This window comes from Natrix helvetica (assembly GCF_964273705.1).
Source record: "Natrix helvetica genome assembly, chromosome: 6".
Classification (NCBI taxonomy): Eukaryota; Metazoa; Chordata; class Lepidosauria; order Squamata; family Natricidae; genus Natrix; species Natrix helvetica.
In genome coordinates, this window is record NC_138553.1 from 24,621,004 (window position 1) to 24,640,384 (window position 19,381).

At 40.9% G+C, this 19,381-nt stretch overlaps 1 protein-coding gene across 1 annotated transcript; it reads right to left on the reverse strand.

Annotated features, from left to right (window-relative positions):
- Nucleotides 1–3,644: 3,644 nt before the first annotated feature.
- Nucleotides 3,645–11,453, reverse strand: CKAP4 (cytoskeleton associated protein 4). The gene is made up of 2 exons (XM_081956799.1): nucleotides 10,664–11,453; nucleotides 3,645–6,426 (listed from the first exon to the last, which is right to left on the reverse strand). Exons 1-2 carry the CDS (start codon nucleotides 11,042–11,044, stop codon nucleotides 5,101–5,103), a joined length of 1,707 nt encoding a protein of 568 aa, XP_081812925.1. The 5' UTR covers nucleotides 11,045–11,453; the 3' UTR covers nucleotides 3,645–5,100.
- Nucleotides 11,454–19,381: the final 7,928 nt, after the last annotated feature.

Here is a 19,381-nt window from a genome sequence, read left to right on the forward strand (position 1 = left end):
CCCGGAAACCAATTTCATGTAGATCAATACTTTATGGTAAAGCTATGGTAATAGTCTTGCAATGTTCTTCTATATGCATGAAAAGAGTCTTCTGCAGTCACAACATAAGCTTAAGTCTGAAAATCAGGCTTGTCAGATGTTACATCTTTTCTATCCTGCTCTACGGAATGGAGAGTTGGTCTCTGACAGAAAGTCACTTGAAGAGACTAGAAGCATTTGAAATATAGATTTACAGGCAGCTGGGTTGACAAAATCACAAATGAGAAGGTGATACGCTGCCTGGGAAAGTAAAGGGAAATCATCAAAGCCATTAAAAAACGAAATAATATTTTGGACATGTGATGCAACACCCAGGAAAATATGGCATACTTCACTTAATCCTCCGGGGAAAGATTGAAGGCAAACGAGGTCCAGGAAGAAGAACATCATGGCTTCAAAACCTAAGAGACAGGTTCGGACAAAACTCTGTAGCGCTTTTTCATGCTGTTGACAAAAATAGGATTGCCAACATGATCGCCAACGTCCGATGACGGATATGACACAAGAAGAATGTTCTTCTCCTCACAGGAGGAATTAGAAGATGTTCAAAGGTATTAATGTAAGTCAATGTGATACTAATGTATATGAGTGTATCACCATGCTATTTTGAAAGTGTCTTATTTATTTTTATCCTCTGTTTATTGTTTGTATAAATAGCTCAAGGCAGCAAACATACCTAACACTCCTTCCTCCTCCTCTTGTCTTCACAATAACCCTAAGAGTTGAGTTGTGTTAAGAGACAATGACTAGCCCAAAGTCACCCAGCCGGTTTTTCATGCCTCTAAAGCGGGACTGGAATTCAATTTCCTGGTTTCTAGCCTGGTGTCTTAACCACCAGACCAAACTGACTCTCATATTGATGTGTGGATGCACACCGCACATAATTGCAATGTCTTACTGTGTTAGTGTATTAGTGTGAATATGAAGGGAAATGTTTGCAATTATCCAAAATTGCGAAATTTAATATATTTACAGGATATGATCAAATCAAGACCAGACATCAATCTGACAATGGAGATTTAATCTGGATTCTTGCATACAATGGGATTTGAGTAATCCCTTCTAACTCTATTATAGAGTTTGAATCCATATACTTCCATGTTCTGTCTCAAGGATTAAAAGCACCATCATCTAAGACAGGGGTGCCAAACTCGATTTCATTGAGGGCCGCATCAGGATTGTGTTTGACCTTGGGGGGACAGGGTGGGCATGGCCAGAGTGGGCATGGCCAGCTCAACATCAATTGTGTTTGGGGCGCCTGTGGTGGCCCGAGCACTCTGCCAGTGAAAATGGGCTCCTGAGCTCCCTTTTCGGCTGCAACGGCTTCCTGCAATCCTCTGCCAGAGAAAAGGGAGTTTGGTAGGGCCACCCACAGCCCTTCCGAGCTGTTTTCAGTGCAACAGCGTCCTGCAACCCTCTGCAGTGAAAAGGAAGCTCGGGAGGGCTGCTTGCAGCCCTCGCGAGCTCCATTTTTGGCTGCAATGGTCTCCTGCAACCCTCTGCCAGCGAAATGGGCGCTCGGGAGGGCCGCCCCAGTTCCCTTTTCACTGGCAGAGGCACTGCAAGCCGGTCCTTTGCTGTTTCCAGGGCAGCCATGCAGGGCCAGATCCGGTCCCCGGGCCTTGAGTTTGACACCCTGATCTAATATTAATGCCAGTGAGTTCAGTGTGCCTGAGATCCAAGAAAGATTATGTTAAGATTGTAGCTTTTACCATTTTAAGAAATACTGTAACGTTCCATGTTTTTCACATTGTACCGAACCATAATTTATCACATAAGCCACAACTGGCCAAACTTGCTCACTGGTAACACATTGAACTATGCTTTCAAATCAATAGCTAAGTCGCATAATACTTTCATCCAGAATCAAGCAAACCATATTATGCTTACTATGCTAATTGACCTCATTTTTATAGTTTCTTCATCTCTCCTTTGTTCCTATTATTTTTTAGCTTTTCATTTTTAGTATTACTCACACCATTTCCAAGTGGCACTCAAGTAGCCAGGATAACAGCCTCCTGTAATATCCTCCCACTGTGTGATATATACCATATTTTTCAGAGTATGAGACGCACCGGAGTGTGAGACGTACCAAGATTTTGAAAAGGCAAGTTTTTTAAAAAAGCTTTTGAACTCTGCAGACCTCGCAAAAATGGGCCCATTTTTTTGTCAAAAAAAAAGGGCATGCATAGCCTTTAGGAGGCTTAGAGTGCTTCTGGGGACTGGGAGGACAAAAACGAGCAAAAAATGGCCCATTTTTCACTCATTTTTGTCTTCCCCAGCCCCAGAAGCCTCCTAAAGGCTATGCACGGCCATTTTTGCAAAAGGGGCGGGGTCTCGGGAGGCCAAAAATGCTGTATTCAGTGTATATGACGCACCCAAATTTTTACAATTTTTTGAGGGAAAAAGGTGTGTCTTATACTCCGAAAAATATGGTACATCACACAACTGAAGTAGCTAATGCACTGATGATGTTATCCAGTTTGGTAATGAAATGTCTGCAAGAAAACTATCAGAGAACACTAAGGACCCCATGGCTAACGCTCAGCCACACATGCTCTAACCATACGCAAGATCCAACAATAGGACTTACTTTCAGTTGCAGGCTAATTTTTAAAAAATGTAATTCAGATAAATAAAATTTAAAAAGTTGAAAGAACAGAGGATTCTAAATAATCGTTGCCTTTGGTTTTAATTTTAGATTTCTCTAGTTTTCTATATCTAAGAGCCATTGCTTTCAGGGGTATCCATGAGGGACAATAAAAACCATCAAAATAGTGGCAAACACGTTCTATATAAAAAGGAGTCTGGTTTCAGCCACCTTCATAAATCAAGGATCCCCTGCCTCCTCTCCCATGCCATATTGATATTTTGAAGGAAGGTACTATTAGGTTCCTTCTCTATTTTAAAATATATACTTTATATATTTGCCAAACAAATCAGTTTGTTGCAGTGGTTAAAATGTTGGACCTAAGACTTCGGAGTCCCAGGTCAAGTCAACCATCAACCATGGAAATTCAGAATGGATACCGGTAGCTTCATTCTGAATCCCTAGAAAAATAGCAAAATATACCAAAAGAAACCTTAGTCGTCAGAATTGTTTTAGAACCGAGATAATGGATTTGGGAAAACTTGCATTTTACACCTAGAATTATTTCCTTCAGGAAATATGAATGTTCTTTCTTCATAAGAAGTGTGGTGGCACAGTGGTTAGAAGGCAATGTTGCAGGCTAACTCTGCCCACAGGCAGGAGTTTGATCTTCACCACTTCAAGGTTGACTCAACTTTCCATCCTTCTGAGGTCGGTAAAATGGGGGCCGATTGTTGGGGGCAATATGCGGACTCTAAACTGTTTAGAGAGGGCTGTAAAGCACTGTGAAGCGGTAGATACTGTGTTTTCCCGAAAATAAGACCTTTATATTTTGCCACCAAAAAAGGCACCAGGTCTTATTTTCAGGGGGGAGGGGATGTCATCCACTGACTCACCTCACTTGCGTGTGTTGCCCCCAGACTCCTTTTTGCTGTCAGAGACCTTCAGGAACTTCTTATGTCTGTTTTGTTCCTTATATAATTACTCTATTTTCCTCAAAACTAGAAAAGAATGGTTGACTACAACAAGAATAAGTATTTATTCAAATTAAACATACCAAGAAAGTTATTTCACAGCCAACTACACAGTCATTCAAGATTCACAAAAAAGACAATAAAAGCACTCCCAAAAAATAATGACTTGATCTCAATTCAAGGCATAGTTCTGGTTTTTAAGGCATTGTATTTCTACAGAAGCAGTTACTGAATACACTGCTTATGTTATAAATGGCTACTGCATACCTTGTCTGCTTCTCTTCCTGAGGATTACCTGTTGCCTCTACTACTGATTCTACGAGCATTCTTTGCAGTTGTCTTCTGTTTATCTTTCTCAACAATTATGTATAAATCAACAGAAGAACCAGGGTCATATTTTCTAAAGAAGATAAACAAGAATCTACCCAACTGTAAAACTCAGTGGTTCTGTAAAATGAACATTATGAATATCTCTTCTTTGAAGAATTACTCAAATCCAAAGGTAATTTTTAATGTATTGGACTTTTTGAATGATCAATCTCAAGTCTAATTTTGTTTTTCATCCAAGTCAATAATAGGAAGTCCGTAAGGCACTTAATACTAGATGTCACTGTTGCATCTTATTATATCACAAGGAAAATGTTAAATGAAGTAAACAATTGTTTTTATTGCCCTTTGTTCATTGGGGAGGGGGGTATGTTCCATGTATACCTTCCCCCCCCCCACTGTTTTCATTTCCCTACCTTGACTCCATACATCTTTGCACCAATGAATTAGGACAGAAACGGTAAATGCAAATTTAGTTTGACATCACAGTAAACTGTCCCAAAAATAGACACTACTATAATGGCAAAGTTCTATCCAATACTGCAAATGTTTATTGCCTCTGGACACATCAAAAGCACCTTTGGTTTTGTTGTGGCATGGCTACATTGATTTTGTTATGGAATGGCTATGTTGACGAGCATGGATTATGGAAAAATTCTAACTCAAATGTGATTATTCCATACAATAATTTTCATATGAATACTCTTGTTATATATAATTACAGCCCTTTGTGTATTTTAATTAATACATAGAACCTTCTATGATTGGCTGCTTTATATCAATGGTAGAAGACTGATGTATGCAATATAATACATACGTATATTGGTTTTGAAAGGAGTGGGACAGCGTTTGAGCATGATGTTGCCCCCATGTTTGTTAAATTAAGAGGACAATGGCCACCATAATTTCTTGGGTCCACACACTTGCCCAGTGTACTACAGATTAAGCTGCAGAAACAAATTAATGTGTCCTAGCAATTAAAATAGTAGAATAATAGGACCTACCTAACTGGATTGTTTTAACATTTTTTCCAGAGATATCAATTGCTCAATTTTCATTCCACCAACTTCCCCAATAACAAAACAACAAAGTTCCTTTGGACTAGGAAAACAATTTCTTTTCTTTCTTTTTTTTTCTTTTTGTATTTCAGAGTTAAAACATGCTCAATACTCAAACTATATCATGGAGATCTTCCATTTTAACAAACAACCTATCCAAGTCATTCCTTATGTCATCTAAGGAATCCTTCATTGTCTGCACATTGTTCTCGTTGGTTTCGATTTTCACTGAGTAAGCAACTAGACTGTCAACTGCTGTCCTAAGCATTTTTAAGTCAGATTCTACCTGACCAAGAGAAGATCGCACATCATCAACAGAATCTTTAACGGAAGAGAGCTCTGCTTTATTATCTCCAGACTGCTCTACATTCACTGAAGACTTTTCCTGCTCCAGCAAAGCACGAACTTGTTTCTGGATATGATCAAGTGCATCAGCATTATTTGGCAGATCACTCAGACTTCTCCTTAGTTCATCAACATCACCGTAGATTGAGAGCTGTGCTTCCCCAAGACTCCTCACAGTATCGGTCAATGATCGTATATCATTTTCTATAGTACTCTGAACAGAATCTAGACCTTCTTCTAACGCAGCTAGCTTAGTGTCATATTTGAAAATAAAAGCTTCTGTTCCTTCTGTGTTCTGTGCAAAGGATGATGTCGGAGCTTGAACAGTCTCCTCTATGGACCTGAGCCTGGATTCCAATTCTTTATTGCTCTCCTGCAGACTTTCTATGTCCTCTTTGGAAAACGCATAGCTGTCTTGCATACCATCAGAAGACTTGATCTGCATCAAGCTGTCACTGAGTTTCTTCAGCTCCAATGGAAGATGAGAAAGAGATTCTTCTGCTTTAAGAACTTTCTCTTCTAAAGTCTGTAATGAAAGATGTTCTGTGTCAGCTACTTCTTTAAACTTCTCGTGTTCCTGTTTGAGGTTGACGAGTGCTTTCACTTCAGACAGAACATCAGATTCCATCAAATCTATGGTACTTTGCAAGGTTTCTATAGTCTTCCCTTTGCTTTTCAAGGATCTCTGCATCTCATCAACGGTGTCTTTCAAAACCTGAAGGTCATGTTTGTATGTTTCTGTTTCACCAAGTGAAGCCACTTTTTTTTTAACTTCATTGATTTCATCTTGGCTCTGTTTCTGGATATGTGTGAATTCAGCAATATTATCGTTTATCGATCGTGTGAGCTCCGTCAGCCTTTCTTCCACCGTGTTTTCTAGTGACGTGAAGTCTCTTTCTCTGGCATCTTTTACAACATGAATACCATCAGACAAATCTTTAAGGATTTCATTCTGTAGTTTCTGGAGAACTTCACCAATGCGACTGATTTCACTCTCCCCTTGTCTAACGGTCTTCTCGGTGATTTCTTGTTTTTGCTGAGCAGTTTTCAATGTCAATTCAAAGCCACCAAAAGCAGACTGTAAAGACTGCATCTACAAAAGAAATGGAAAGATAGAAATAAATTGAGGTTAGCAAAGCAAAATGGATCATGTTCTACATAGGATGGTCAGTAACTAAGATGCTGGAGAACAAGATACATCAAAATAAATGACTTAAATGCATATGTAATATTTATAATATAAGATGGGTTAGTGATCTGATTAAAAGCTTTAATAGCTTTCTCCTTGTGACATTATTTGTATTCCTATCAGACTTGTACTCTTTTATAGCAACCAACTTCCATTTTCAAAGATTTTGATGTAAATAAAAAGAAATAGCAGAATAAAAAACTGCCATTTTTGAAATGGAGTCTAAAATGTTCATAATCCAATTCTGTACCAATAGCTAGATTCTGTGCTGCAGATTCACATGGAATATGCATGAAAGGCACATGTTACAGTACAATGAAAGTATTTCAACATTAGGATTACTCAGTCTGGGCTGAAAAACCATAATCACCTCTAGATGGCAGCACAGGGACACAGGAAACTAACTTTTCCTTCTATTTGCTGGTTCTCATTATTAGATATGGTATCCCTTTAATTATGCAACTATTGCATTAGTAATTTCAAATAAATTGCTACATGTATGGACTCAGGATACTACAACCAAGATAGCTTATATACTGTACTATTGTGGCCAATGCCTTTCCTTTATTAAAGAGCAATGGGATATTTTATGTATTTATTTAGCTTATCATTCATGTACAAGCTAACAGGAATAAGAATAAACATGAATAAGAACACAGGAAATGGGTACAAATAAATGGGGACATTAGGGCAGGGATGGTAGGCACGTTGGTGTACTATAAACTTCCCTGTTGTAAGGCTTAGAATGCCATTCTGGCTTCTAGTAAGACATTAGTTCAACAACATTATGGCTGATATCAATTGTAAACATATTGCTTTGTAGGAGATAAATATTGAAGATAAATGCGTTCACTTCACTTTCACAGCCAATATAAACCCATACTTTACAGAAAATTTGGCCTGTCTGTACGTACAGTCAAACTTTGCCAGGGGTGAGTGGGTGGATTGTACACTTTTTCTTTAACCATGCAGATTCTAAATACCTTTGCAATCTAACCCAAATGGCAATTTCAATCACAGAGACCCAAGCAGGATAGTATAGCTTGTGCTCTGACCTAGGTTTCCCAAGAGCATGAAGCAAACTCCTTGTCCCGACAAAAAACCCTTTTATTAATTTAGTGTGAATTCTGCTCCTTCACATCCAGCAAAGTCTTTCAAGGGAGGATTTACAGTCATAGACCTTATCAGGCTTGGAGAGCTGCCAGGCTGATATCTGCAAAACTTGGCAAGGAGTAATTGTCTCCTGCAAAGTCCCCTCCCCTTTCGTTCCTCTTTTATTTCCTCTGGGAGGGGTCATTCATTGTCCACCTGTGGCCTTAATCCCAAATCGACCCTTGTTCTTTAGCTGTCCCCTTGGTCTGGCAACTCTGCGCATACACACACTGGGAATAGGCTCCCGCTGTTCGTCTGCCTCACTGATGTCTGACTCTGAAGGCAGCTGATAACTGGCATATGGCTCTGTCCCCCTCTCTGCCTCCAACAGAGCCCTCATCAGAGCCTTCCCCAGACTCCAGGACTGACCCATGTTCCTCCTTAACCTCCTCACTGTCCGAATCTGCTTCCAGCCCCACTGGCCACTGGTGGGTCACAACATCCTGGTGCTATTGAAAAACTTTATATTTGCTTTATTTATCTTAAAACAGGATACAAGGTAAGACTGAAACAGAGAGGTTGCTTTTGAGATCCCCTCAGGATCTTGCATGTGGGTCCAGGAAAACTTGCACTTATATCCCAAGCCTGATGTAAAGTACAAAACCAGGTTACTTGCAAGACCTCTTGTCCATTGTGATTTTTGCTCATCCCATGAGATCTTCTAGGATGCTCTGGGTCCCCTCTGTTAGAAACAGAGTCTCCTGCATGTCTTCCCTTTGTGGCTCCTGTCCTATAAAACAACCTCCTGTTCCGCCCATGACAAAGGGATGGTCCCGATTCTGGTAATCTTCCAGAAAGCCTTGAAGGCCTGTTTTTTCCTCAAGCACTGAGACCAGGATGTCAGTTGAGCCTGACATTCTTTTGGGCACTATTAGCTGCCCAGAGGCACTCAGTTGGAAGGAACTGCTTTATAATTTCTATAAACAAACAAATAGGATAATAAATGGTAAAGTATATAGTAGCAATGGTTTATGTTTTGTAACAAGTATGACCGTTTTGATCCACTGACATTATTTGCAGAAGACAGATGAATTTTAAGACATGTGAATTTGGGGCTCTTACTAATCGGTAATATAAACGGAATGAATTTCTTGCCTTGTCCTAGATTCAACTGAAATCAGCAAAATCAGCAAAAATCAGAATCAGCAAAAATGTGAGCTACACTGGATTTAATATATACACCACAAATCTGGGCACATAATTCTTTAACCCTCAGTCACACAGTACTGCACCACAGATTAACCTCAGAGCACCCTGCTTCAAATCTACCTGTGTCATAAATTCACTAAACCAGTGTTTTGCAACCTCAGCAGGTTTAATATGTACTGTATGGACTGCCCAAGCAATTCTGGGAGTTGAAGTCCATAGTAGGTTAAGAAACTCTGAAGAGTTTTCAAGCCATGGAAGCATCAGGTAAAAAATAATTCTTCCAACTCTTCATCAATAATGAACAGTGATAAAAAAAAATTGGCTCTGTTCAAATGAACTTTTAAAAAAATGATCTTACAGAACTCTATAATGGAATCTTAAAGTTCTAAAAACATTTTTAAAAACATAGTTTGAAACAAACCCTAGAAAATTTTGATTTTCTAACTCTTATACCGTAGTTGCAAACAGAACAAATTGAAATATAACCACTAGATTCTATGGCTACATAAAATACTGTCCTCAACTATATGGTGAAGCTATGCCCTCCTCATCCCAAAAACTACAATTCCCAGTGGCCTTTGAGCAGAAGTTTAGAAGCCAATTACTGTAAATCCAGCACATCAAAAGAACCACTGATTAAGATGAACAGTGCAATCTGTGGCCCACAAACTTCCTCCATAGCTCTGCTGCGCAATCTGTAATTTGTTCATAGAAATCTTGGAGACTTCATCTTTAAAAAAGTGAAATGTGTATTTAATTAAAATAAATATCCATATATAGTTAAGTGTGAATTCATATTCTAATCCACTTTACACAAAATGGGCCACTCCTGAGTTAATGGATTTCAATCCCTGCAATTTCCACTCAGTAAAGCTAAATTTTGGAATTGGTCCAATAGCTCCCAAGGGCACCATTTTGGGAAAAGTGGAATAAGCATTCAATTATCTTATGAATGCATCCTCACCCGATGGAAAGTACTCATTGAAAACACTGCAACGTTAACTTTTGTAGTCAAGATTCAAGTATGTGTTATGTACTGCTCACAAAAACTTAGGCCACGTTGGGTTAGTTAGACGTTCACAAGACTTCTTGGGCTGCAACTCTGAGGGCAATTCCCAAAGAGTAAATACTACTTGATTGGCTCTGAGAAAACTTGTATATTTTTTTTACTATCCGATTTTCTACGTGCAAACAGGAAAAACTAGAAAATCCAGCGACCCCCCCCCCCCCAAACTGCGCGAACCTCTGAAGTCCACTCTGTCTCCATACTGTCTGGCGAAGACTAAAAAGGCATTCCAAATTATCAGAAAACAATCAATTGTTAATCCTTAATATAGTTGTTTTTCTTTCCCCGAAGTCTTCAACTTTATTGCCTGGCTCTTCTCTGCAAACGCCATGCTGCGCATTGCAAGCGGCGCATGGACCGCACGTGCTAAAACGTGGCTTGCAAAAAAAAACAAAAACCAACCCCGCGCCTTGGGAGGAAAATCACCTTTTTTGCGGGGGAAGGTGCAAAAGCAAACCCCTCCACTCTCAACCCAAATAACAAGAGGGGAGCCCACCAGCAGCCTTCTCCACCTTCCTCCGCGGAAAGACAACCAATGGAGATAACAAAGCCTTCCTCTTCGGCGCGGTTTGCTTCAGGGCAGCAAATTTGGCGGCGTTTCAAGCTAGGCGAAATATTGCCGCACCGCTCGTAGCAATTAACTCCAAAAACGGGGGCAAATGATGGGTGGCTTCCCGACACACACACACACACGCTCCCGCTCGGCGGCATCGCAAGGGCTGCACTCGGCTTTCCCCGGGGGAAAAATGTTTCTTCATTATCCCACCCAACTACCTTTTGCACGGCGCCTTCCAAGGAACGGGCCAGCTCTTCCCGCTGCTTGGCGAAGCTTTCCTGCCTCAGGCTGATCTGACTGACTTCCCCCAGAAGGTGATGAACGTAATAGCCCGAGGCCGCAGCGGCTGCCAAGAAAGTCACGGAGAGGAGAAAGTTCAGGATGGCGCCGCAGCTGCAGGACGAGGCAGTTTTGCCCCCGCCAGACGGCGGAGAGCCCCCTTTGCTGCCTTTGGAGTGGGCCGGGGGCGGCGGCGGCGGCGGTGGCTGCTGCTGCTTCTTTGCCACGTCATCGGGTTGGTTGGAATGGGCCCCCTTTTCGGAAGAAGCGGGGTTGCCGCTGTTCTTGCCGCTCCTTTGTTTGGCCGCGGAGGATGACATGCTAAGCCGAGCGAGGCGCCCTTGATCCTCTCGTACTCTTGAAGGCGTCGGAGCGAGATGGAGAGACTTCACTGAGGCGCGCTTGGAGGCCGCGCGAGAAAAAAAGCGGCTGGAGCTGGGAGAAGGGTCCGCTTCTCCATTCAATTTCGGCACGGAGATACGGGAGGGAAGGCACGGAATTCAGGCGGGCTTCATCTCCGCCCTGCCCAACGGCGAGCGCCGCCTCCCGAGTTCCATAACGCAGGGGTGGGAAGGGTGACTGCCACGCATACCGATCGAGGAGGAAAAGGATGGGCCGGGAGCGCAGAGATAAATGGAGCGGGGGAAGCTGCATTTCCTGCCCCCGCCGCTTTGGCAAAAGTTTGCTTCGAACTCGGGCAAAGTGATGTGAAATCTCCTGTCTCCCCTTCCCCCCCCCCCAAAAAAAATCCCTCGCCTAAATTTCTGGAGTTATAAATATGTTGGTTTTTGCAGCCTTACAAGCCTCTTTTTGCCTTGAGCGCAGCCGCTTCGATGTTTTATTTGGGGAAAACCCTTCATATCCAAGAATTTTGAACTTGAATTATATCTAGGGGGAACCTAAAGAGGTCCTGGGAGAGTTTGGGAAGTTGAGGATCAACACGGGGGTGGCAGGGTAGATGAACTAACAGGGATTGTTTCATGTAGTCAGAGATTAGTCCTATGTTAAAATTTGGCCCAAATGATTGCTTCTTTTGTTCTTGATTGTGTAAATATTGCTTTTAAGTATTTCCCTTAAGAGGAATAAAATGGATATATTTAATATTAGAATTGCAAGCTACAGTCCTTTTCCCACTCATACCAAGTCATATCATAAAATAAGCCCTGATAGCATTTTTTTGGTCATAAAATTTACTATTTTGCTAATGCATGGTCTTTCTTCAAGTCACTTACTTCCCAGGTTCTCAGATAAGCCCAGCAGATTTTACACACCTTGAGGTTGTCCTTGAACCCTGTTGGAATAAGGCAGAAAATGCTAATAATAGTTTAACTCCAGACCAGTTAAGAATGTCTTGAGTCTTTCTTATTTGTGGGCTGAGGATAAAATGAAAGCAATGTCAAGGAGGCTGGACAAAAAAATGTGTTGTTTTTGTGCTGTGATTAGGTGCAATTTGGGGAAGAGACTCAGCAGGGATTGTCACTTAGGAGATTTTTGCTGAACTGCATGTACAGTACTCTTAGTTGGAAAAGAAATCCTGTTAATTTCTGTCTGCTAGTGTGATCTGCTAGTCCAATGTATGAGTTTTCAGAGAAAAGACCCACCTTTTGTAGAAAGGGAGAGGGAGGAGAGACATCATATATGGAATATGTGCAGGCAAATTGTCTTCCTGAACCTGTAGCCTTTGCGTGTCTGCATGTAAACTATTTCATAGGACTACACTTTAAACATTCTTGGTGGTAGGAATAATGATATTCTATAATGGGAAAGTGCCACATTCCGAATCCTAGTCACTCATAAAGGTCAGATTTCGGCAAAACTATTAACTTAGAGGTCAGATCTAAAGAAGCTGTAGATCTATGCTAGAATCAAATTGACATCTCTGCCACCAATCAGGTTGATGCCAATGTTGGGGGCTTTCCATTTGCTAGGTCCAAACGCCCTCCTGCACTGAGGGCATAGTTTTGTGCACACAGGATGGTAAGGCTCTGTTCATACAAAATCTTGTTATTCCAGCAGACAGCAACTGGAATTTGTTGCAATGAATGTGCCTAGTGATGCAATTGATTTTGTTACTGGGAAGTTAGATCTACTTCCCACTCAAACAACGCCTTCAGATATTTTCCATTTGTATCCTAATGTTTTACTACTGCTTCTTCCACTTTTTTCAGAAAAAAAGTTGTAGGGAAAGGAAAAGCTAACACAGCTGCACAATCGCTTTTTGACAAGGGTGCTAGGAGTTTTCCTGCAGAAGCAACTGAGCCTTTAATAATATCAAACAAAAACAATTTATAGAATGAAGAAGGGTTTCTGTGTAATGCTGAGAGTGGTACACAGCAATTGCACAATGAAAAAAAGCTAAGCATTTTTGCAATTCTTAAACTTTTTAAAAACTTTTGCCAAACTTTTGCTACTAAAATGTAAACATCTCATGTAGTTCCCTCCTCCGCCACCCATTTCTCAGCTGAACAATTTATTTCTGAATTTGGCTTCGTTTCCCATTTTCAGACAACTGTATGGTTTCCATTGCCATAGATAACTAATGTTAAATTACATTCTCAAATGGATTGGCCTACATAAGAAAATGGAATATATGACATACTCAATGCAGATATTATTGAAGGATGAAGATTGTAAATGCAAAATTAAAGGCTGCACCCAGTGCTGAGGAGAAAAAGACATAATGCTACCTAATCTGCACTGCAAACATTTAGGTAGGAACTCAAGAGTTCCAAAATATGTCTTTGTTCCTGGAGCCCAGGGATAGTAGCCTTAATATAGATGAGCCTCTGAATAATTGTCCATTTATTTATTGAAAAGTAAATCCCACTGAGTTTGATCAAACTTATTCTCAGGTAGATAGAGGTATACAGAATTGGAAACCTTAGTTTCCAGTGAAGTAGTCTAGCTCAAAGTTCTCCAACTTTCCAGCTTTGTGGACTGGTGGGGTGGGGGGGGGAGAGGATGGTTCTGGCTGGCAAGCCGCACTCATGCAAATGGAGCGCACATGCATGCGCTTGCCTACTACTCCTTCACATGGAAGTGCACACACAACATGCTCATTCACTGTTTCTGTGGCCCGCTTGCAAGCAGCTTGCAGCCCAGAGGTTGCGGATCCCTGGTCTAGATGACAACTTTAGTCCTTATGTGTTTGGGGAAAAAAATGCATTTTTAGAACTACTCTAGATTAGTAGTAAGGGGATGTTGGAAGATTACCTTCTCCAACCTTCTCAGCAGTTTCTGACAGGAGATGCTTGCATGGTGTAAATTCCAACTTCATCTTTATAAACCTTATGCACCAAATAGGTCTCGTAAACTTTCTAGATAACTAAAAAGACATCGCAGCAGCCTAGCATTTGGAAATGGATTCAAGTAATCCCCATGAACTGCGGTTGACCTTGGTAAGGGCAGAATTTAAAAAAAAACCTGAACATAAACTTGGAGTACTTCTGTGAAAAACGTATTAGTTAAATAATATTTACAGACTTTTATTTTGACCAAGGACTATGATTTCCAAGTTTCTAATTCTAATGTCTAACTTCCCATTTGCTGTTAATGTACTGTTACATGGAATTGGATGCATCTGCAAAGGATTATTTTATCCAGCAGAGTCTAGATCAGGGGTGTCAAACTCAAGTTGTTGTGAAGGTGTCACGTGACGTATCACGACTTTTTTCCCCTTCGCCAAATCAGGCATGGACGTGGCCAGCGCGTGATGCATCCGGCCCATGGGCCGCGAGTTTGACAGCCCTGGTCTAGGTAGAATGAATACACCAATGAAAGCAAAATCTACAGGCAGTCCTCAACTTACAACTGTTTGCTTAGTGACCATTCAAAGTTACAACGGCACTGAAAAAGTGACTTATTACCATTTCTCACATGACTGTTGAAGCATGGTCATGTGATCAAAAATTGGGTGCTTGGCAACTGACACATGACAGATGCAGTGTCCCAAGATCATGGGATGACCTTTTGTAACCTCCTGACAAGTCAATGGGGAAGCCAGATTCAGCTAGTAATCATGTTACTAACTTAACAGCAGTGATGCACTTAAAACTGTGGAAACAAAGGTTGTAAAATGTGGTAAAACTCACTTAACTATCTTGCATAGCAACTAAAAACTTGGGCTCAATTACGATTGTAAGTCAAGGACTACCTGTACATATCTCCCTTTGGACAAAGATCTTTGAGCTGTACTGTTTGAGTTGGATAAGGAGCATTTAGCACTTGTTGTTGAACCGTTTATATATTATGGGCATATATATTAGCGATCAGAACCTTTACAAGTTTTATTCCATATAAGCTTTATCGGCTTCACTTAACTAGAACATCCAACTTAGAAAAAATGTAATTGGATTCTAGCAGAAATAAAGTTAAAGGAGCAACAAGAACAAGACTCAAAGGCACCACTTTCTCTTTTAGTACATAGCGGTTACTGGCTACAACATTGCAGTTGTTTTATGAATGCACTAATAACATCCTCTCAAATTTCCAAACATACTTTCTTAAATAAAAGCATTTCCTTGTGGCATATTTCTTATAACTACAGTCCATTTACTGGATTATATGTTCTAGGCTAGGGCAATGATGGCGAACATTTTTCTGCTTGGGTACCAAAAGGGTGCGCGTGCAATAGCATGTGCATGCCCACACCCATAATGTAATCTCCCCTGGCGCATGTATGTACAACCCTCCTGCACTCTCCCTCATGCGTGCATGCATACGTCACTGAAGCCTCCAGATTTCCAGTAGGCCCTTTGGGCTGTTTTTCACCCTCCCCAGGCTTCAGGAAATCCTCCGGAGCCGGTGGATCATGAAAAACGGGCCCAACTTTCGGTAGACCATTGGGCCCATTTTTCGCCATCCACAGGCCTCAGAGGCTTTCCTGAAGCCTGGGAAAGATGAAAACGGCCTACCCCCCGCCCTCTGGAAGGCTGAAAATCAGCTGGCCAGCGTGTGCATGTGCGCTGGAGCTAACATAGGGCAATACCTCACATGCCCTCAGATATGGCTCTACGTGCTACCTGGTTATAGGGTGCCAGGTCCATGTTAACAATACCCAAGAAAAACTACTTGAAAACAGACTGAACATGTTTGAGCAAGTCAATAGTAACCTTGCTTTGTCTTTGTGCTTAAACGGAGTGTATTTTTTTGGCAACCTGAGACAGAAATTTCCTCTGGGTCTTCCTTCAGCGATATTGCTTTTTTTTCATCTGGATATTATGCCCTACTGCTCTATCTCTTCTCCAGAAGTCAGCTATGTCAAAGAGAAAAGTATGTATCCTATACAGCCTGACTTACTCAAATAAGAAATGAAAATAAACAGCTCACTGACCAATGGCACTTAGATGGTATTTGCCCACCTTAGCAGTCAAACCCAATCTCAAATTCTGACAGATGATAGTTATAAAAATAAAGGCCAGGAAAAGGATAAACCAGAATTCCTAAATCAAGTGTTCAGCCTATATGTCCCAGAATCCCCAGGCAGCCTATTGTTCATGTTGTGTGGAAATTGTGGGAATAATAAGACATCAAACATTTGAAGCCAGCCTGGGCACAGCTGAAAGAAACTAAGAATACTGGGAAACAGTCTGCTGAAATAATTTTGACAGCCAGTAAAAGATACTTCCAATTCTCTGATGGTAGCATAACTAAAACAAATATTTTATATTTTATTTGTATTTATAGAACTAAATAAATCCTATATCTTTGTATTGTTAGTAGAACTTGATGTACTCCAGTCCTCCACAATTAGCTTCATTTTAAACATTTTCTGAATAATACATTGAAAAGATAAAAAAAATCAGTTATGAATTTCTGATTAAAGTGAAATTTCATGTGCTTCTATTTTCTTCTCATTTTTATCATTGCTGCCATGATAAAATATTGTAAACAAGGGTAAGTGTAGATCTGTAAGTAGGGTTGCCAACTACGGTACTTTTGCTGCTGGTGATCCTGAGCCTGCTGGCTTTAATAGATAAATAGCACCCAAAATGCAGAGTTAGAAGTACTGAGCCCTGCCAGAAGAAAAGCAGTTGGCATATGTACATATCCATCACACCTTTCATATTTAGCAATCAAATTCATTCAGTATACCTTTCTGCCTTACAAGCCATAATTTCACTCATTTTGTATATTGATCTTTGTTCTTTAGACTTCTCATCACTTTTTCAGGATCTTGTCAAATCTGCCCAATCAGGTTTCTTCTTCATCTATTTGCTCTTCATTTATTTTGCAATCAAACTAAATCCATTACTGTACACTATGACAAAAACACCCCAATGTGTTTCTTTGGTACTCATGATTTGGTCAATTCTCATTTATTCAACCCAATCATTCTTGATGCTACCTATTTTATTCCAGACCGATGTATCCCATTTCCACTGCATTTAAATTATGTTTCTTCTGCCATATCCAATTTTCACTTCTTTATAAAAGGAACCGGGTCTTACACACCTTTAATTTCTTTTATCAAGCATTCATTCCTCACAACAGACTACATATAGTTGGCAACTGTCTATTGTAATATGTGAATTATATTTGCAGTCATGGCAATTTTTCTCAATCTGGAGAATGACTTTTCACACTAGACTGAGCAATGATATTTCTTCAGCTTCTGAGAGAACTGGGCAAATAGATTTTGTAACAGTGGCTGGGTGTGGCTGTTTAAATAGTCATGGGGAAGAAGAAAAAATAACGACACTACTGTAGTATGGGAGTGTCTTGACTATAAAGCTGGAAAAAGTCTACCATCCTGCCCTCCTAACAGGTGGAGCCCCATATGATTAAGAGTTGGTTCTTCCAAGAAATGCGGTGGGTCAGTTTAGCAAATACAAATATGTACCTTAATCTTTTCAAGATTTATTAACATTTAAAGCATTAATGGAAGAAACTGCAGCATACATTTTGAAATAGGTTGGCTATAGTTTAAATGTAACATTGGACTTTCAAAAAATTTAATCTTTTCAAGCCAATTTTGGGAGCTAAACAAATCTGTGATCCACTTCATGACAGGTCATTTTGTTACTGTAAAAACTGATTTTGGGGAGAACTTAAAATAGACTTTTTTATTATTTGTCATCAAGTTGTACTTGGTTCCTAGTGTCCACGTAGATTTTTTTTTCATGACAATCTGTCCCCAACCTGATCCTTCAGGTCTTCTAATGGTGCACTCATCACTACCACATTGGAGTCTCTCTAACTTACTGCTGGTCATCCTCTTCTTTTTCCTTCAACCTTTCCAACATCAGAGCCTTTTCCAGAGAGCTGAGTCTTTATGTGTCCAAAGTAGGACAATTTGAGGTTTAGTCAATTGTGCCTCCAATGAGAACTCTTAATGTGTTTGATGATCCATTTTCTTGCCTGTCCACACTATTCTCAGGAGTCTTCTCCAACACCAAAGTTCAAAAATGTCAGTACTCTCCTGCTCATTCCATAGTGTCTCACAGAAAAACAGCATTGCTAAACAAAATTAATATTTAACTATATACTGTTCATCTTATTTTCCATAACAATTATGTCTCCAATAACTACCAAGTAGATCACAGGGCAACATTCCTTCATAATTGTTACCTCCAACTGCTTTTCAGTTGCCTTTGAAAATGGAAATTCCCCCTAATATCAAGGTTTGTAAACTACCCCAAGGGATCACGACACCCACCAAATGATCTATAGATTTTAGTTGTTATTTATTATTTTATACTAGCATTTTTAATTGTATATATACTGAATGTTTTTATTTGTTCTGGTCTCTGGTCTAAGACTGTAATAAATCGATTAAAGAAAGATTAATCAATCATTAAAGGACCCACCAAATGAAGGAACAAAAGGCAAAGGAGTTAGCTTTAAGGCAAACCTTTCCATGGATTTGTTGTCTGACCTATCTCTGGCCCAGACTCTTTAGCTACTGTGGACGTGTTGGTTGGAGGTAACACCTCCAAAACTGAAAAGAAAAAATAAGAAAAATCCAGTTGCCTCCTGAAAAAGCCCCTTTAGGATAACCATGACCTGGATGACTGAGAATCTCTACAGACTCCCAACCTGAAGATCTGGGAGGCTGAATGAATCCCAGTACAAAGCCAATTAAATTTAGCACCGTGGGGCCAACAATTTACAACGTCTTCTTTCGCTTCCCTTCTGCGAAACCCGCTCCTGCTCTTATCTTCCGCCGTCAGCGAGAAGCTGTTTTATCACATACAGGTGGCCAACTCAAGAAGGCAAGCATTAGGACATAGTCAGGACAGAATTGAACAATCTACAGTCCTGCAGCAACCTAAACCGGCCGCCTGAGAGGGCAGGAAAGAGCCGTGTTTTGGCCCCCGCGCTGGCGCGCCCAACCACGACAAGAGCCGCCCGGAGGAGGCAACCTCGCAGCTGAGCAAGCAGGGAGAACTGGGGACACCCGCTCGCTTCCGTAAACATCGCTCAGCCCCGCCCCTCCAGCAGGGAGAGAGCATTGGTGCCCGGGGGAAGGGGAGCAAGGCTCCTGACATGGAAGGACGGATTTGCCTCACTTTTTGGGAAAAGTACCCCGCAGCCGGCTTCGACCTGTCCGGCCTAAAGCTCGTCGCTTCGCTCTCCGAGCGTCGCTTCCTTGGCCCGTCGCGTTGGTTAAGATAAGGAACGAAACGTTTCCACCACCCCCTCTCCTCGCAGAGAAG